Genomic DNA, 18868 nt, shown 5'->3' on the forward strand with positions numbered 1-18868 from the left:
TGCTGTCACCGGGACGAGCCACAGGATTTTTCCTCGAGGGGAGAGCAGGCCCCAGATGCAGAGCACTGCCCGAGTGCAGGCCACTGGGAACTCGCAATACAAAGACAGGAGTGTTGACGGACCAGCACTGAGGAGTCCAAAGCCATTGATTCCCACGCGACTGAATAGCTTTTTATTAGCTTCGTAGGTTTACCCTGATCCTCCAACAGAACTAGACAGCACTCAGCGGGCTCCGGGGTGAGGAATCCGTAGGATTCCTTCCGTAGAGCTAACTGCTGCGCACACAGCCAGACCTGGCTCCCGCTCCAGAGACTGGCCCACAGCCAGGTCCCTGCCGAGGGACAGGGCGCGCATTTGAGTCCCACATACTTTTTATTAGAGGGTCGGGGTGGTCCCGCTCGCAGGCTCAGGTGAGGCTCCTAGCTGGTGCGGCTGCTGGATGTGCCCTTCCCAAGGCCGGGAACATGCGGCCAGATTCCCAGCTGTCTACAGTAGTACACAAGGTTCCTGCTGCGTGAGGCTGGCGGCAGTGCTGGCAGAAAAGGGCCGTGACTGCCCGTGGTCCCTGATTCAGCAGAGGACATCGGGGGGCAGCTAGGGAGGAGAGGCCAGTGTTCAGCATCCCAGCCCGCAGCAGCCAAAGCTGTGTCTGTCCTCTGCTGCAGCTTGCGTGTGCACAAGGCAGACCCTCACTCTCCACCCTGGTTGGGTTTAATAAGCCCGTATTCCACCGCTTTCCCCAGGCAGGCCGCAGCAGCCCTGGTGACGGGGCTCTCCTTGCCCTTAGCCAGCACCGACAGGATCTCCAGCACCTCGCTCTCCATGAGGGTGCCGGCGATCTCTTTCGAGGCCTCCACCATGTTCAGTGCCACCACCACACCCCGGTGCTGCAGCTCCTGGTTGGGGCTCAAGAGCAAGGCCTGCAGGATCTCCAGCCAATGTGTGGTCTGCGGGGAACAGGGCATTGTCACCAGTCATCACCGAGCAGCAGGCTCAAACCTGGCCGGAGCACTCCTGTGTGTCCCAGGATGTCCCCGCCCCCCGGGGCCATGCAGGGCGTTCCAGACCCGCCTCCCGTTCCCGGCCAAGAAGAGGCACTGACCACTTGGGGGATGCGGCTGCAGAGTGAGGGCCGCATGGAGGTGAGCATGGCCAGGCCCCCCGCCGCAGCCCGCCGCAGCAGCTCATCGTCCTCACCGCTGTACAGCACCAGCAGCTTCAGCCGGTCATTGCCCTCAGCTTCAAAGAGGTCCTGTACCTGCGGCCACAGGGGAGGAGGGGACTGAGCGGGCTGCAGCAGAGCCAAGTGGGGCAAGGGTGCCACCGCGCACCTGTCTGTCGTGACCCCCGGGCCGCCCTCACCTCCTTGCTCATGGCCAGGTTGCACATGCACTCTGTGGCTGCCCGGCGGATCATCTCGTGCTCCTCGAACATGTAGCCCTCGATCATGGGCACGGCCTTCTCCTTCAGGATCTTCTGCCTGTGGGGCCAGGGTGGAAAGGTCAGCAGCCTTAGCGCTCCCGCCTCCACCTCCCCATCCCTGAGTCCCCACGCAATCGAGCCCCAGGTCAAGGATCTCCCGGGCACCAGAGACCCCCCTGCACCAGGCATGAACTGCGGTGGCTTCCAGTGTCTTCAGCAAGCCTAGGACATAGCACAGGACCATGGAAAATGCTCTACAGCGGGAGTTCGGAGACCAGGGGGCTGCCGACAGTGATGCTAACATCTAACATTTAAGCTCGTACCCTGAATCAGAACTTGGACTTTTTTTTTCTAATTAACATATAATGTATTATTTGCCCCAAGGGTTGGACTGTCTTAATCCTCACCATGGCCCTACGGTGAAGGCGCAGGTACACTTACTATCACTATCTTGCAGAAGAAGAAACAGGCTGAGTGCGGACAGGGAGCCCAATGTTACCGTTCGCGGTGACAGTGGACGCGTACCACTTGGCCACACCCCTGGGAGCGAGCCAGGTGCCACATACTTGGGGCTTGTGTGTGTATTTTCTCATTTATTGCTCACTACCACTCCTGAGGGAGGGAGTGTGCCCATCCCATTCCACAGAGGAGAAAACTGAGGCACGGAGCAGCACTTGTTTGCGTTACACACTAGCGGCCAATGGAGTCAGGATGTGAACCCAGGCGGTCGGACTCCAGGGTGCGCACCATCACCGCCCCAGGCCTCACCCACAGGTGGACCGTGGTACGAGTCAGACCTCAGGGCCTGCCTCCCCAGGTACAGGGCCTGTGAGGCTCAAGTCAAGCCGTGACTGAAGACAGCTCTTCAAACTGGAAAGTGCTGTCCCGGGGACCTTACCGGAGCCTCTCACTGATCCCCGCCAGGTTCGTGAGAGCCATGAGTGCCTCGAAGTTCTGCAGGCCTGAGCAGTTGAGGTGCAGCAGGGAGACGAGGGGCCGGACTACCTCATAGATCTGCGGTACAGTCAGCTGTCAGGGCGCTCACCATCCCCACCGACCCGGAGGCGAGAGGCCACCCCCAGAGAAAAGGCTGCCCTCGCCACCCCGGGGCTCAGCACGGCCACCACTTCCTGTCCGTCCCAAGGAGGAGCCAGAGCCCAGGTCAGAGGCCATCAGGGCCCAGTGCGGGGTAGGAGAGAGGCCAGGGTTGGGACAAGACACGCACCCGCTCGCCAGGAAAAGTCATCTCTGGGTTGGAGGTGATGGTGAGCTTGGCGAGAGCCTGCGCTGCCTTTGTCTGGCCCACGTCAGTGCCCTCCAGCGCCAGCGGGAGCAGAGCCTGTGGGGACGAGCCGCCAGGGTCCGAGATGTGCCCTGGAGGGTAAGGCCCAAAGAACCAGCCCCCGAGCCCCGGCAGGGGTTGGGGCTCACCTCTCTCCTCCCTCAGGCCTGTGACACTCCCTGCCCCAGACCCTCTTCCCCCCTCAGGACTCTCCTTAAGCTGCCCAAACTCCTCCACACGCTTATTAAGGGCCGGCCGCGGCTTGGGCTGGGCCCTGGGCCACGCAGGAGAAAGGAGAGTCGGGATCTCGGGCAGCACAGACCCGCCCCCGCCGGCATCGCTCACTCGGCAGGAGCACGTTCCTGCGAGTCCCTCGTACTGTGTTCTGGCCTCGTCCCTGGTGTGGCAGCCGCTGAGTCATGTTTTCTAGACCCTCGGGAAGGAGACTGTAAGCCAGCTTACCTTGCCGCCACCCTGAGCCACCACCGTGCCGCGGTCCTCTACCTCGTCCACCAGCGCCAGGAAGACCCTGCGGGGAGACGGCGCGGGTGGGCGGGAGCCAGCTCTGGCCAACAAGACACCCCCGGGCCCGGGCTCGGTCACGGCCAGCGGCTCCGCAGGTGGCCCCACTGCTCCTCCGCTCCCGAGTTTGGAGGTCTGGCGGCGCCGAGGCCGGCTCACCTGGACAGCAGCTCGCGGCAAGAGCCGGTCAGCACAGGGCTCTCGGTCTTCACCATGCACGTCATGGCCGACACCACGCCCGCCGCCAGCAGCTTCTTCACCCGAGCCCGCACGAAAGCCGGCTTGTCCTGGGAAGGAGGCAGCTTAGCTTAGCAGAGGGGCCCTGGCTGACGGGACAGGGAGAGGGCGGCCCTCCTCGCGGCACAAACCGACGGACGTGAATACAGAGGTAAGAGACCCACTTCAACAGGAGGCTGCTACGGGTGCCCCGGGTCAAGGGTGCCCTCACCTTGGGGTGCTGCTCGGGCACATGTTGCTTGGCGTACTTGGCCAGCTCCACCATTTTGGGGTCGGGCTCCTCATAGTCGTAGCTGTTGGTGCAGTTCACCAGCGCCGAGGCCACCGCAAAGAGCACTGACCTCTCCTCGGACTGTGGGCAGGACAGAGGCGGTCGGGGTGCCGTCCGGGGACAGAGCAGCACGGGACAAATGCTGCCCGGGCCTCCAAGTCTACCCTCGGCTGGACCACTGGGACGCCAGGATGAATGGGGGAAGCTCCCAGGCCCAACCTGGCCCCAGACTCTGGGGGCTCACACCTGTGACCTCCCTAACTGCTCCAGAGACACTGTCCGGTCCAATGCTGCTCCTGCAGCCCCAGAGGCCCAGGCCACAGAGCGGCCCCGCGGGCTCCCAGCCCTCCCGCCCCCGCGCCACAGATGCCACTGACTGAGACCTGCCAAGAAAGCCTGGTCAATTCTAATCCCAGATTCTGTTCCCAGACGACTAGAGGAACCCAGGAGCTACCCTGCTGAGCTGGAACAGAGCCTTCAGGGCAGCCTCATCTTCCACAAACTCTTCCTTCACGTCAGCGTCGAAGGTGAGGTAGGCCAGGCCCTCCACTGCCCAGCGCCGCGTGCCCGGGTCGATCTGGTCATTGCACAGCCACCTGGGGACACACGGGGGAGTGGGGATCGGAACAGGGGCATGTCCCCTCTACACACGAAGCAGCACACATGGCAGGACTCTGGAGGGTCTGCCTGGGGCACAGCAGGGTAGAGAGGAGGCCCCGCCCTCCACCCACACTTTTCTCTCAAGGCCGAGTTGACAGTCTGGTTGGGAGCCACAGCGACCAAATAACTCACTTTCGACACTGCTTGGCCAGTTTGAGAGTGGAGCCTTCAGCAAACTGCTTCATGCTAAAGTCTGTCCCTCCAGCCGAGCCGAGCTTACACAGGCCCTGCAGGAAGAGGCGAAAACCAGATGCTGGTCTCTAGGGATGGAGGTGGGCTGGGCTCCTCCGCACCTGGCATGGGCCCTCTCCCGGACATGGTGCCGGGCCCTCTGCAGGCCACGCACAGCCCTACCAGGCTACCACCTAGAGATCGGGCAGCAAATCAGCTACTGGGGGAGGGGGGTCAGGTGACACACATTGGGTAGAGACAGACATCCTGGACCCCAACCCCCCAGATCTGCACTGGGTTTGCTCTGTTTTTTTTCTGTGCCATACAGAGAGCTCTTTGTGGGTGGAGCCAAGACCTGTGTGGGGAGAGGCCCAGTGCCTCGGGAAGATCCTTCTGGGATGGAGAGACCCAGGACTAAGTGCCCCAAGGAGAAGGACCAGCATTCCCAAGGGCATGGTTGCAGCAGGCTTACGGGGACCAACCAGGGCCCAAAGCTCCAGCTCCTGGGCTACCTGGAGGCTAAGCCTTTCAACATGGCCCCTCTGACCAGCCTGGCCAACTAGCCTGGCCCAGCGGTCCTCCTGGAGCTTCTCCCACCACCTCCAGAGGTCAGCAAGTGCCGTTCTGCATTCTCGGGGGTCCTGTCTGCACAAGGCTCATCCCTAACTTGACCATGAGCCCTGTGGTCAGGAGGAGCCAGGGCTCATGCCTCTGGCTCTGACATGGCCCTGCACATCCCATACTGCACCCGGCTGTGCTGGAGCCGCACCCTCCCATACCAGCCCCCCAGTGAACACCCTTGCCTGCAGGCTGGCCTGCCCAGCCCGGGCCTGCCCGGCTCACCACCAGCGCCCGGATGCGGATGCTGTCCTTCTCACTGCGCTTGTACAGGTCCTTCAGCAGCGAGACGCCGTTAGCCGTGATGAACGAGGCCCGCTTGGCCTTGCCAGCCGCATGGATGAGAGCCTCCACGGCCACCAGCTGCTCCTCCTCCTGCTCAGAGGCGCACAGAGCGATCACGCTCTCCATGACGCCGCTCAGCTCCAGGGCCCGGTTGCCGGCTTCGCACGGGCCCTGCAGGAGGCAGGACACCGTCTGGATAGCCCGCAGCTTCCCGGCCAGACCTTGGCCCTCGAACCAGCTCCTGAGGGGCACAAGGTGACAGCGGTCACACAAAGGCCAGCATAAGGGGATTCTCCTACCCCACCCCCTTTCTGTCCACCGGCCAGGCATCTGCACGACTTGGGCAGGAACAGCAAAGAAAGCTGCCCCCGGGACGGCAAGCCCATGCCGCTGAGCACTGGCTGCCCAGCTTCTCTCGCTCGGCTCTCGGGCCTTCCCTGATCATGTAGCTGACCTAGGTCACTCTCGCTCACACCACTTAGCCCCTTTCCTGCACGTATGACAACCCAAAACTGCTCTGCTCCTATCAGGATTTGTCCTCAGTCCCACCTGGAACCTCCTTAAGGGCAGGACCGTCACGCTGCACTGCAGTGTCCCAATGGACACCCCAAAGGGCTCAGTCCACACAGTGCGTGCCCGAGAGCATTCGCTGTGGTGTAGAATGGAGAAAGAACATTCCCTGGGCAGGCCACTTTGGAAAAAGAAGTGGGCCTTGGGACCACTTTGGTCCCTGCAAGGCCTCCCTAAGGCTGCTCTCCTGATTGAAACCCTTTCATTGCTGGCCCTCCCCGAGGAGTGTGAACCGTCGGCACCCCCGGCAGTGGTCTGGGCCGGCTCCCTTACCTGATGTAGTTCTCGCAGAGCCGGTGGAAATTCTCCCTCTCGGCGTCACACTTCAGGTCATCAAAGAGCTTGTTGAGCAACACGGAGGCACTCATGCGGCTGTTCGCGGTCACCGCGAGCTCTCCAGGAGGCCCCTGCACAGAGCCTCCCACCTCCAGAATCTTCTTCAGGCCTGAAAAGATACCCTGCTATGAAAGCAGCAAAAGGCTGGCAAAGTGAGGAGGTTCCCTGGGAGGGGCACGGGCAAGCAGGGCCTCCCGGAGAGCGGGACAGCATGGACAGTCGCATGCAGGGCAGGCTCGGAGAGCCGGGAGGGCTGCCGCCGCCTCCAGAAACAGTCATGGCGTCAGGAAGGGCCCTCGGAAGTGAGGACCGCATGCTGGCCCTGCCCATGGGGCCAAGTGCTCTGGGGCTTTGAGGTTCCTCATCTGTAACACTGAAGGGAAAGATAACACCCGGGCCTCACAGCATTAGGAAGACACCAAAAGATGAACACCCGATAAACGTACTCATGGAGGGCCTTTGCCAAGTTTTCCTTATTTATCTTTTTTAAAGACTTTATTTATTCGGGCGCCTGGGTGGCTCACTGGGTTAAGCCTCTGCCTTCGGCTCAAGTCATGATCTCAGGGTCCTGGGATCGAGCCCCGGGCTCTCTGCTTAGCAGGGAGCCTGCTTCCCCCGGCCCTGCCTGACTCTCTGCATACTTGTGATCTCTGTCTGTCAAATAAATAAATAAATAAAATCTTAAAAAAAAAAAAAAAAGACTTTATTTGACAGAGACAGACAGAGAGACAGAACACAACCAGGGGAAGTGGTGGAAGGAGAAGCAGGCTTCCAACTGAGCAAGGAGCCTGATGCGGGACTCGATCCTGGGATCATGACCAGAGCCAAAGGCAGACACCTAACGACTGAGCCACCCAGGCGCCCCACCTTATTTATCTTTAAAGGGAAAAAGAGTACTGTGAACTGATTTATGTATGTGTGTGTATCTATGTATACATATATGTATGTATGTACTTAATATCTTTCTTTTTGTTTTTTAAGTACTCTCTTTACCCAGTACAGGGTTTGAGCTCACAATCCCAAGGATCAAGAGTCCCATTTTTCAGGAGCACCTGAGTGATGCAGTCAGTTAAGCAGCTGAGTCTTGATTTTGACTTAGGTCATGATCTCAGGGTCGTGATATCGAGCCTTGCATCTGGCTCTGTGCTCAGCAGGGAGCCTGCCTGAGAGTCTCTTCCTCTCCCTCTGCCCCTGTCCCTCCATCACAAGCGTGCTTTCTCTCAATCAATAAATCTTAAAAAAAAAAAAAAAGGCTGCATGTTCCACTGAGGAGCCAGCCAGGCGTCCCAAGAGGTGTGAATTTATATAGTAAACTTCTAAATATTTTTCTCCAAGTACAAAGTAATGTACACTCACGGGGAAACACCTCAGATCCAGAAAGCTCAACCAGCCTTCCCGCTGATGGGCTTGCCCGCCTGCTCGATGCACACACACGTGCACACGGGCGCGGCTCAAGGGTCTCCCCTCTCCTGAGACCACAGTGCAGGCCACAGGACATGCTTCAGTGCAGACACAGGGCTGGAACAATGACCCAAGCAAGACGTAACAGGTACGCTCAGGGTCCTTCTCCCTCTTTAAAACTGATCTCCTACCTTGGTCAATGACCCAGAGCGTGAGGCTGTTGTTGGGGTCCTTCAGAGACTTCCGGGGCACTGTTTTAATCAGAAGGCTCAGAGCATTGTCCCGGCCTTGGCCAGAGACCCCCACCTCGGTCAGCAGCTCCAAGAGGTTACTGATGAGGATCTTGAGCTCTCGCGCAGGATCTGGCAACGAGAAGGCATCAGTGAACCCCACAATGGCCCGGCCCTGCCTGACCCTTACCCCCCAATAGGCCATGGAGACAGAGGAAGGGGACCCCTGGGTTCCAGCCTTCCCTGTAGGTACCCTTCTCTGCAGGCTTCCAATCTAGAGTAAAATACTGCCACCAAGCCATATCCCTAAACAACCTGCAGCGGCCAGTGTGGTCCCCAAAGAGCTAGCCTGGCTGGCTCGGCCCCTTTCCCTCCATGATCGCAACACCCAAAGGACCGCAGACCTCCTTCTACTCACCCACGATGATGGCTCCTTCTTTGCCTCTGAAGCCTTTCTTGACGCCTTCCTTGAGGGCGTCGAATATAACCTGCAGGAGGTGGCAGGCAGCCAGGGACACAGCCTGGTTTTCCACGCCAAGGATGGAGACCACACGCCGCGTTCCCAGCACGCTCAGGGTTGCCACCGTCTGGGTGGGAGAGGGGGACAGAGCCTCCCGTTGGTGGAGGGCAGCCACAGAGATCCCTAACTGTGGGTGTGAGTGTGGCCAGAAGGGGAGACAACATCTCGGTGGAAGGCCCAGCTCCAAAGGGAATCAAAGTGGGCCTGACTGAGCGTGTGACCCAGGGCCATGCCAGGATTATCTGCGGGAAAGGCTTCTAAGGGAAACATTCCAGAGGAATCCACCACTACCTCTCCTCAGCTTGTCAGAGCAGACAGGAACACTGTGGCCCGAGGAACAGCTGCTTTGGTTTGTGTTTCCCTAACAAGGAGCCCCAGAAGTCTGGACAAGCTCCATGACCCCAGGTCCAAGGACCCCTGGTTCCTTTCCAATGGTGACTCTGAGGCTCTGTCTGCACCCTCGGGATGCGGGCATGCACGGAACGGACGGCAAGGCCTCTCCGTCCCATTTCTAAGCTGGATATCCCAGAGGCTCACCTGAAAGGGGCAGGAAAGCTGAAAGAGGTGGATGGAATTCACATGGCTTTACCGTTCTTAGTTCTGGGAGACCCAGAAGTATAGCCTGGGTTTGGCCTAAAGAGCTTTCATAGACTATCCCACAGCTCCATCCCTGATCTCGGAACTGTGGGCGCCTCTCAAAGGAACCAAGGGTCAACTCCCTTCCGCTGGGTCCAGCCAGCTCAGGTAAGAAGTATGGCCTGGACTCCGCCAGGGCAGGACTGTTCTTGCACAAGTGTCTGTGCTGGACATGTGCTGTCTATACGGACAACCAGCTCAGGGTCAAGCCCCTCCTATCTGGTCCCTGTCTGAGTACAGATGTTCTGGGTGACATCACCGACCACATCACTGGCTGGAGGACACTCCTGCAGGGGAAACGTCAGTTTGATGGTTGGAGAACGACGGGGGCCTCTTTCCTTGCAAGACCTCGCTTTTATTGCACAATGAGTGAGTCCGAACGAGGCGTCTCTGAGCTGGCTCCAGGACAGCCTACTGAAAGCACGGACTCAGGGTGTCCGTGGGCTCCTTTCACTTTTTACAAGCCCCAGTTCATCCCAAATCATGATGGGTTTTTTGGGAGCCATTTTAATTTTTCCCCTCATGATGCGTCCCCTTGTATTCCACCTTCTATTCTTCTGGGAATACAGAGTGGATCGTGGCAGGGTGGTGGGTGCACGGACCGTGGTAGTAGCCAGCCCCGCCGCCCCACCTACTCGTGACTGGTGCTCCGAGCAGATGCCGACCAGGGTGCGCAGAGCCGCCAGCATCAGGTCAGCCTCGCCCGTGTCCAGCAGGCGCTGCAGGAGCTCAACCCCGTTGCTCCGGAAGATCTTCTCAGCCCCAGCATCCTCCCGGGCCAGCACCACCAGGTTCTGGGAAGCCTGCGTCAAAGGAAGCGCACCATCCCATGGACGCTACCCACAGCCCGGGCCAGGGCGAGCAGCGAGCCGGAGCTCTGGACCGCGCTGCTTCCATTCAGCGGCTGAGCGACCCGGGTCATAAACGGAACCTCTGTGAACTTCAGTTCCCTCCAGTAAGGAAGGGAAAGGACACACACAGGCCCTAGGCCCTGTAGGTTCTCGCTCGGGCTCTGGGAGTCCGGCTGCATGACCCGAGGAGCACAGGGCAGCACAGCAGGCCAGCAGCGGCTGGTGGGCCAACACCGCTCACGGAGAGGGCACCGCTGGGGCAGGGACAGGGGGCTGGGGGAAGGGGGCAGCTGTAGTGGGAGTCCCGCCCCCACTCGCTCGGCCCAGACCTATACCTTTTGCTTCTTCTCGGTGCCTTTCTCTTGTGGGTCCAACAGTATCTGAAACATCTGCTCCACTTTGGCATCCGTCGAGGACATGTATCGCACCTACAACAAACCAGCGAGGCGCGGGGGAGGTCCCTCTTGGAGCCAAAGACGGCGCATTCCCTGTGTGCTCTCTTCCGCTCATCCCGGCGCCTGGCTCGTGTCCTCAGGAGGCACAGCTAGGACATCTGGGCTGCGGGCTCACCCCACGCTACCTTGGGCAGGAAGAGACTCGCCTGGCAGCTTCACCCAAACTTCCCGCGGCTGTTTTCCCTCCTGAGCTACTTCCCACTCGGGCAGCAGGGGCGGTGCTAGTGCCGAAGGCGGTGCCATTCAGAAGGCAAGGCACCCTGGGAGCCACAGGGCCACCGCCTCCCTGAGGAGCCATCCATGTCGTGGCAGCATGGATGTTGTGCCCCTGGCCCTCAACCCAGCACCGACACCTGCAGCAGGGGAGCCAGCAGGTCAGGAGGTAGCTTTCAGAGGCTCCAGCATTCTGAAAACTTAAAAATAACCTGATGGACCAAGATCACCCCCGGCCCTCTCCCTCCCTAGGACCCAGGGCATGGGTGGTGGCACGTACCCAGCATGTGTGCTATTCCCCGCATCCCCCTTTGCATCCATGGCAGACATGACCAATCAGTCGTGCATGGGGTGCTCTGCTAGGCCCGCCAACCTGCTTCCTCATCCATCTCAACACAGGGCTCTAGGCAGCTCCTGCTGACCAGAGCTGCACAGAGCAAAAACAACCTGCCTTCCCACATCTCAGCCTTTCTATAAGGCATCTGCCAGCGCATTCCCTGCTCTCCCTGGGACAGCGTTGTAACATCATGGGATCTGGTTAATTTAAGCTGGGCTGTGTTCATGATGGGCTTTAGACTTCTTTCTCCTACAGTAACTGGTTTTTTTTTTTTTTAAGATTTTATTTATTCATTTAACAGACAGAGATCACAATTAGGGAGAGAGGCAGGCGGGGGTGGGGGGTGGGGAACAGGCTCCCCGCTAAGCAGAGAGCCTGATGTCGGGTTCAATCCCAGGACCCTGAGATCATGACCTGAGCCGAAGGCAGAGGCCTAACTCACTGAGCCGTCCAGGGGCCCCCTAAAGTAACTTTTAACGTATATACTATGCAAACAGTGTCTCTTTCTATATTACGGAGTTAATGGATGAAGCAGCAGCTCTGAAAAACTCCATCAATCTCCCTCCGTTCCCCAGGGCTCATGCTGTTACCATTCTGATGCATTATCTCTGAAAATAGTTTTCTTCATATTTACACGCCCAAGTGGGCCCACAGAAGAAAACATGGTACTGTTTTGAGGGTGCACATGAGGTATTATTTCAACATGAACAGTATCCTCCCATATGTGTTACAGCATGCTTGGTTTTTTTCATTTAAGAAGTTGTCTCTTTCCACGACTATACATGGATGTCTATAAATCTACCTACTCCTGGTAGCTGTGACACAGGGGTCCACAGTAAGGGGAGCACCCCATTTATTAAGCCACTCCCCTATCACTAGGCAGTTAGCCAAGCTCCAACTTCATATTACAATAAACAAGGCTGAAATAAACATACACATGCCTGCTTGTGTACACGGTCAAGGCTTCTTCAGAGGAGACAGCAAATAAACATACTGGATCACAGGATACGCTCATTTAAAATTTTAAGAGCTATGTTCAGGTGCTCCCCGAAGGAGCTGTACCAATATGCACCAACTCCAGCACTCATGATCGAGCCTGCCACTTAAGCGTCTGCCTCCCTTCTTCTAGCAAAGTTACATACTTTAAAAGTTTGCTGAACAGACCACCGAAAAGACAGCCTCTGGCTGTTATTTTCACTTGCTTCTCCCTAACCACTAGCAAGGCTGAGCTTCATTCCAAAAGCTTGTTTGCCATCAGTATCTCCTGTTTACATCCTTTGCCCAGATCCATTTACCAGTGTCCCTCTACCACCTGTCAAAGCCTCTCTCTCAGTCATTCACGTACCTTCTCCTGAATCTGGCCGCCGATGTTCCTCAGGGCCTCCTGGAAAACTCTGTTCTTGGGTTCCAGGCTCACACATCTCTGCAGGTCAAGGACAGCCTGATCAAGGCGGCCCAACTTCTCTAGGGCTTGGCTGCGCCGGTAAAGTGCTTTGACATCTCCTCCGTCCTTTTCGATGGCTGAGCACAAACGGGAGCTCTGTCAGCACCCATGAGGCCACCATCTCCAGGCAAAAGCAGTAGGGAAAGGTCTCGAGGGCCCGAGGAAGGTGGGGGGACAGATGTGGGACTCAGTATTCCAGCCTCAGAAAGGTGAGGGTAGCTGCAGAGAAGGAAACGCCCAAAGAAGTGGGAAAGAGAGAAGGCAGAAGTGTTTCTGGGGCCAAAGGGAAAGGAAAATGTGAAGGTGCAGTGGAACCAGAGTCCTTGCCCACCACAGCTCCACACCGCAGCCCACAGTCTCCTACCTTTGGATGCCTCGGTTTCTGCTTTGTCGTAATCTTCCTGTAAGAAAAGGAGCAGGAGCTTGAGAGACTGGTCGTCTTCCTTTCAGGGCACTAGCTGGGCAGCAGGGCTGTACTCTAGTATTCACTCAAATCCCCACCACCCGGAGGCCCAAAAAGACATCAGACAAGTAAGTGGAGGTGGCCTGGGAAGGTGAACACCCAGCCAGGACCCAAACAGCAGCAAGATGGTCAAACCGGGCCCAGGCAGGGCAGAGGAGGGGCAGAGGAAGAGCAGCAGGCTCCCTCACCAGCTTCAGGTGACAGGCGGCCCGGTTTCGGTGCAGAATGGCCTGGTCCTGGGGCGTAGCGCCCAAACCTAGGGCCTGAGTGTAGGCCGTCAGGGCGCCCTCGTAGTCCCCGCATTTGAACAGCTCGTTGCCCTCCTTTCGCAGCTGCTCCACCGCACTGGCCTGTGGAGGGAATGGGTGGAAACGCTGGGGGTGGGCTCAGGCCAGGGTCAGGGAGCTGGGAGACAAGAGACCGGGGGGCAGCGGCAAGTCCCATGGAGGGCCAAGACGGGGAGAAGGAGGCCGGGGTACGGTCAGAGCAGGTGGGAAGTGGTGATGGAACGGGAGGACCGGTACGCACCCCGGGGGCGGCGGGCCGGGGCTCGGGGGTGCCTGGACCACTCACAGTCATCGCGGAGAGAGGGCGTCCAGGACGCGCGCAGGCGCAGTCTCTGGGGCGGAGTGGGACCAGGCTAAGGAATCGGGCGTCGGCTGCCCCGCCCCGGTCTGCGTCAGAGGCGGAGGCAGAGAAGGGGCGGGGGCAAGGAGAGAGCGCGCCGGTGGGCGGGGCTCTGATCCGCGCGGCAGATCCTAGTCGGTCCCCACCGGGACCTGCAGGGGGCGCGCGGCGGAGGACCGAGAGGAAAGACGGCTGGGGCGACGGCGCCGGCCCCCGCCCCGACCGCGGCAGAAGTGCACGAGGTCGGCGGTCATCAGGGCCACGAGCAGCAGGGTATAGAGGCCCAGGGCTAGGAGCGGACCCCGACCCCTGTAGGAGAGGAGAGAGTATTAGGATGCTGGCCCCAGCCGCGCGCTTGCTGCTGCAGCCTGTCGGTTACAGAGCCCTTGAGAGTCGGAGAAAGCTCGGGACACCCCTCTCCCCCGATCAATGTAGAATTCGTAAATAGAAATTCAGGGGATCACAGATGCCATGAAGCCATCCATGGACAGATTTAGTTTTGAAAACCCCGACTATAATGGATGTAATCCACGGACTGCAAGATCCTCTCGGTCTGACACCTGTCCCACCTGACCCCAGCCCCACAGTGCACGCAATGGCTCCCTGTTTATCCGCTTACACAGCCCCCTGAACTTCCTTTCACAGAACTGTTTGTAATTGTGTATTCACGCGATTTTCTGTTTGAAGTCGGCCCCTCCACTCGTCTGTATGCTACAAACTTCCCGCCCCAGGAATGAAAAACAGAGCTTGTTTGCCAGTGTTCCGGGGGTTCTGGGGTTTGGAGTTCTCACCTGAGGATGGGTGGAGGCGGAAGGCTGGACAGGTTGACCTGGTACAAGGCCTCAAATTCAGCCTGGGTGCAGCAGGAGCCCCCTGCAGCCTGCAGGTGGCAGCAGAAGGCTTCCTCCGGGGTATCCGAGAGCCGAGGACAGAAAAAACCGGGGTAGCGGCGGCCATCAGCATCCCAGGTGGTCTGGCACAAGTGAGGGTGGTGGGCCAATGCTGAAGGGGGGAGCAAAGGGGCTGGAGACTGGCAAGAATGGTCTGCCCACACCCAACTCCATCCCTCTGGAGAGTGAAAATGATCAGCCCTTACCAAAAGGGCAGACGCCCTTCCTCCCCACTGGCTCCCCAGAGCAGCTCATACCCTGCTGAGCTGGTAGGGGCCTGAAGAGGGGTGCACGCAGAGGAGACTGGGTACCTGAGAGAGAGGTCGGCTGAGCAAGCGTCGCCCAGCTGAAGAGCAGCAGCAGCCCCACGGTCAGGCCAGTCAGCAAAAGGCCTAGCCTCCTTTGAAAGCCCATGAGAGGTCACGTCCACCTGAGCGCTGGTCTTAGGAACCCCAACATCTCTCTTTCTAAGCCATGGCTGCAGAGAGTAGGAAAATAAAAATCAAAACCGCAAGGCCCCTGGGCGCCATGAACACAAACCTGAAGCTTCTACCACAGACCTCTGGAGGCGAAAGTGACTGAGGTTCTATTTTCTGTTGGAAAACGTGGGGACTGTGTCTCCATCTGCCTATGGTTTTCCGAACTGAATGGGAAAAGGTTCAGAAAACTAGAGCTCAGAATGAGGCACGAGAGGGAAGTCGAGCCATTAGGCTGAAAAAGAGATAAAGCCAGATATGTTTTTCTCTACCCACACTCAATTTCCAGGCAGCTGTGGAAGCCCTGGGAATTCTGGTCGTTCCATTTCAGGCCCCAGGGACCTTAGTTACAGCGTTTGGAGCTTCCCTCCCTAACTTCTGCAGCATGGCAACCACTAAGACTAGCTGCAAAACAAGGGCGAGTCCTTCCATTAGCTTTTCCCTTGAGCCCTTGTCTGCCCCAGCTACCAGCCGAAACACAGAAGCTACCAGTCTGATTGGAGTACTGTACTTCGCAAACCAGTTCACAGGAAAAGCTCTTCCAGGGTCTCTAGTTCTCTCTTACCCCTTAAACCTCATAGCAGCCATCTGCTGAGACAGGGATTTTCTCTAGAAGGCCCAAGGCCACCAGCCAGCAGTGCTGTTATTCCAGAGTCTGTGAAGACCTGACGATGTCATGCTCCCAGAACAGCATGACAGCAGTTATCATCTGAGGGGCGCACAGCAGGTGTCTAGGGACTGAAGCAGGAACACTGATGGTACAAGAAAGAAATGCAGCACCCGAGAACAAAGAAGACAGTTCTCGCAGAAACATCACTGCTGTCTGGGAGTCTAACCCTGAAGCAGTTAGGCAGGCTGCTAGTGTAAGTTCCAGTTTCCAGAGGGTCAGGCTGTAGGGTCTTCTGGGCCCAAAAGTGAGGCTCCCACGCCCATCCCAACCAGTTCCTCCCTGCAGGGAAAACCATTTTTAGAGCACTTTGAGAATTTTCAGAACATTGACATTGAAGACTGTCCTTTCACAGGACGAGAGGGTCCTTTTGGAGGACGTTGCCTTTGACCCTACGAGGCCGGGTGAATTGCCCTTCCTCCAAGGCCAATAGTCCCCGGATTTCTGACCCGGATCTGGCACTCTGTGAGAATACTGTCTTATTTCTTGTTTGTCTTCCTCCTTCGCCGAGACCGTGGGTTCTCAGAGAGGCCGGCCATGTCCTTCTTGCACCCACAGCGGAGCAGCGCCCCTCACCAGCTGGTCTCCCCGCCAGGATGTCAGCTCCCCAGAAACCAGCCTGTCTGGGTCGGACTCCACAGTCACCGGCCTCCGCGGCGCCAGGGGGCGCTGTGGACGCTCTGTCTGGGTTCAAGGGGCTCCTGGGACGTCAGTCGCCAGCCCCACGCGCGCGATGGGCTCCGAGGCGGCGCAGCTGGTGGAGGCTGCGGACTTCGCGGCTCGCAAGCACCGACTGCAGCGGCGGAAGGACCCCGAAGGGACCCCCTACATCAACCACCCTATCGGTGGGCGCGCCGCCCGGGGAGCAGCCGCAGCGGTGTCTAGGGGGTGGGGACCGGGAAGGGAACGCGGAGGGCCTACGCCTCATTGAGTACCTACATTGTACCGGGCTTTGTGCTGGGCACTTTTCGTGTTTAAGCCTCGCAGCAACGCGGGACGGTAGGCATGGTTGTTCCTCTGCACAGATGACACGCAAAGAGAGTAAAAGTCATCTGGCTAGTGACAGGCCACATCTGGCTCTGCAAAACCCGCAGCACGCAGCCTGGGACTCCCTCAGGTCTGACTTCCTGCTTTGCCCCGTCAGGTGTGGCTCGGATCCTGACCCATGAGGCGGGAATCACTGACATTGCGGTGTTACAGGTAACTCCCCTCGTTCTTTCCTCGGAGGCTAGGGTGGGGATCAGGGACCCCACTCGGCCCTGGGCAGCCCTTGCCTGGAGTCACAGGACTAAGGGGAAGCCTGTCCCCAGGCAGCCCTGCTCCATGACACAGTGGAGGACACAGACACCAGCTTGGATGAGGTGGAGCGGCACTTTGGGGCGCAAGTGCGGCGGCTGGTGGAGGAGGTGACAGATGACAAGACTATGCCCAAGCTGGAGAGAAAGCGGCTGCAGGTGGAGCGCGCACCCCACAGCAGCCCCGGGGCCAAACTGGTGAAGCTGGCAGACAAGCTGTACAACCTGAGGGACCTGAATCGCTGCACCCCAGAGGGTACGCTCCCCCACCTCCGGGGGAAAGGGGGAGGTGTCCACCTTTTGGAGGCACAGGTTGGTTAGTTCCCTGGGGGAGTGGGGGAAGAGCCTGGGCCTTCTAGTTGGTTCCCCCAGCTAATCCTACTAGCCCACTCTGATCTTGCGCACCGTGGAAGTGCAACAGCTGGGTCAAGGGGACGTTTTCAGGACAAATCCCAGCGGGAGCTCCTCTCGTGGCCCTGCAGCAAGCCCTCCAGGAAGTGGGCAGAAGGCAGTGCTATCCTGGATGCCATGTGAGAGGTTTTCTGCCCATTCTCATGCAGGATGGTCTGAACATCGAGTCCAGGAATACTTCGAGTGGGCAGCGCAAGTGGTGAAGGGGCTTCAGGGAACAAACCGACAGCTGGAAGATGCTCTAAAGCAGCTGTTTAAGGAGCGGGGGCTGACGCTCTGAGCGGTCCTTGGAGCCATCAGGGGCCCAAACTCCAGCCTTGGCCAGGCCAGAAAGATTTCCTGTTCCCGCCTTTCGGTGCCTCTCCATCTCCCTCTCTGGTTCAGCCCAGATACAAGAGGCCAAGAGACACTTGCGTCTTCTCACTCTGAATGTGTCCTGCTGACTCAGCTGAGCCCTGGATTGTGGAAATCAGATGGAGCCCGTCTGATCCTAATGCACTTAACTGCCCTTTTCTCCAGGCTTGGGTCTGTTTGCTATTCTGTATGAGCGAACTCTGGCCCCTCAGGGACTTGGGCTTCCATAAACACTAGTTCGTAAGTCATTATGTAAAAATAAAGCATTTTGGGTAAAGCTTTAAGTTCTTGCTGCTCCTTCCCCAGCCTGCCGAATGGGCAGCAGGTAGGCGAGCAGGTAGGCGGGATACCTGCTCTTGGACGTGGCAGGGAGCCGACTGCGTGCCCCCAGGGACAGGTCAGGGTCCTGACCCCTCCCCGCCGAGCCTGGCTTCCTTATCAGTGAGATAGGCTCTGTAATTACTAGGGTTAGACTAGGTCATGTGTCAGACAGAGCCTGACCCGAAGGTGTTCAAGAAATGGTTAACAGTCTTCCTCCTTTAAGAAGGTTGGTGAAAGGGCGCCTGGGTGGCTAAGTGGATTGGGCCGCTGCCTTCGGCTCAGGTCATGATCTCGGGGTCCCGGGATCGAGTCCCGCATCGGGCTCTCTGCTCAGCGGGGAGCCTGCTTCTTCCTCTCTCTCTCTCTCTCTCTCTCTCTCTCTCTCGGCCTGCCTCTCGGCCTACTTGTGATCTCTGTCTGTCAAATAAATAAATAAAATCTTAAAAAAAAAAAAAAAAAGAAGAAGGTTGGTGAAAAAAGGAAAAAAGTTGGACGGAATGACAGATGTTTTGGAAAGGAATGCCACCTGCTTACCAGCAACAATAGGACAGGGCCCGTGGGGGTGCTGCGAGTCCCTCACATCCCAGACTGCCCTGGAAACTCGTCGCCAGGCGCAGCCCATCCCAGATCTCAGCCCCAACACGCCGGGTCCTTTGGTTACTAAGAGACGCGGATTTCCGGTCGTTTCCGGAAGTGGCCCCGAGGCGGCCCCACGCTCGGAGGCTGTGGTGGGCGGGGCCTGGGAGAGGCGGCTGCCCGCTCCGTGGCGTCGGTTCGCTGGGGGGTTGCAGGTGACGGATTTCTGGTCGCCGCTAGCCACAGAGTTATTAGCCCCTTAGAAAGGGCACACCTGGGGAAGGAGGAAGTGGTTAGGTCAAAAGCCATTTCGCGCTCGACCACGGT

The 18868-nt window shown here is 58.4% G+C and overlaps 2 protein-coding genes and 1 long non-coding RNA gene across 7 annotated transcripts; 2 read left to right on the forward strand and 1 right to left on the reverse strand.

The window, feature by feature from the left end:
- Positions 1 to 149: 149 nt before the first annotated feature.
- On the reverse strand, positions 150 to 18634 carry UNC45A (unc-45 myosin chaperone A). Of its 4 annotated transcripts, none has more exons than XM_082736107.1 (23): positions 18500 to 18634; positions 14753 to 14919; positions 14343 to 14553; positions 13498 to 13860; positions 13113 to 13274; positions 12826 to 12862; positions 12363 to 12538; positions 10348 to 10440; positions 9797 to 9964; positions 8424 to 8592; positions 7967 to 8137; positions 6312 to 6483; positions 5409 to 5709; positions 4527 to 4621; positions 4189 to 4330; positions 3675 to 3815; positions 3386 to 3513; positions 3167 to 3233; positions 2648 to 2761; positions 2321 to 2436; positions 1363 to 1480; positions 1103 to 1258; positions 150 to 947 (listed from the first exon to the last, which is right to left on the reverse strand). In XM_082736107.1, exons 4-23 carry the CDS (start codon positions 13501 to 13503, stop codon positions 690 to 692), a joined length of 2790 nt encoding a protein of 929 aa, XP_082592233.1. In that variant the 5' UTR covers positions 13504 to 13860; positions 14343 to 14553; positions 14753 to 14919; positions 18500 to 18634; the 3' UTR covers positions 150 to 689. The 4 variants fall into 4 exon arrangements, with proteins under 4 accessions (XP_082592233.1, XP_082592234.1, XP_082592232.1 ...); XM_082736108.1 differs by having other exon boundaries at positions 14343 to 14524; positions 18500 to 18627; XM_082736106.1 differs by having other exon boundaries at positions 13453 to 13860; positions 18500 to 18627.
- On the forward strand, positions 2809 to 7073 carry LOC309867353. Its single transcript, XR_014313125.1, has 2 exons — positions 2809 to 3614; positions 4164 to 7073. It is a non-coding gene; the product is annotated as an uncharacterized lncRNA (long non-coding RNA).
- Positions 16267 to 17928, forward strand: HDDC3 (HD domain containing 3). Of its 2 annotated transcripts, none has more exons than XM_082736123.1 (4): positions 16267 to 16429; positions 16729 to 16784; positions 16895 to 17191; positions 17440 to 17928. In XM_082736123.1, exons 1-4 carry the CDS (start codon positions 16318 to 16320, stop codon positions 17491 to 17493), a joined length of 519 nt encoding a protein of 172 aa, XP_082592249.1. In that variant the 5' UTR covers positions 16267 to 16317; the 3' UTR covers positions 17494 to 17928. The 2 variants fall into 2 exon arrangements, with proteins under 2 accessions (XP_082592249.1, XP_082592248.1); XM_082736122.1 differs by having other exon boundaries at positions 16895 to 17135.
- Positions 18635 to 18868: the final 234 nt, after the last annotated feature.

Source organism: Mustela nivalis (assembly GCF_964662115.1).
Source record: "Mustela nivalis genome assembly, chromosome: 6".
NCBI lineage: Eukaryota > Metazoa > Chordata > Mammalia > Carnivora > Mustelidae > Mustela > Mustela nivalis.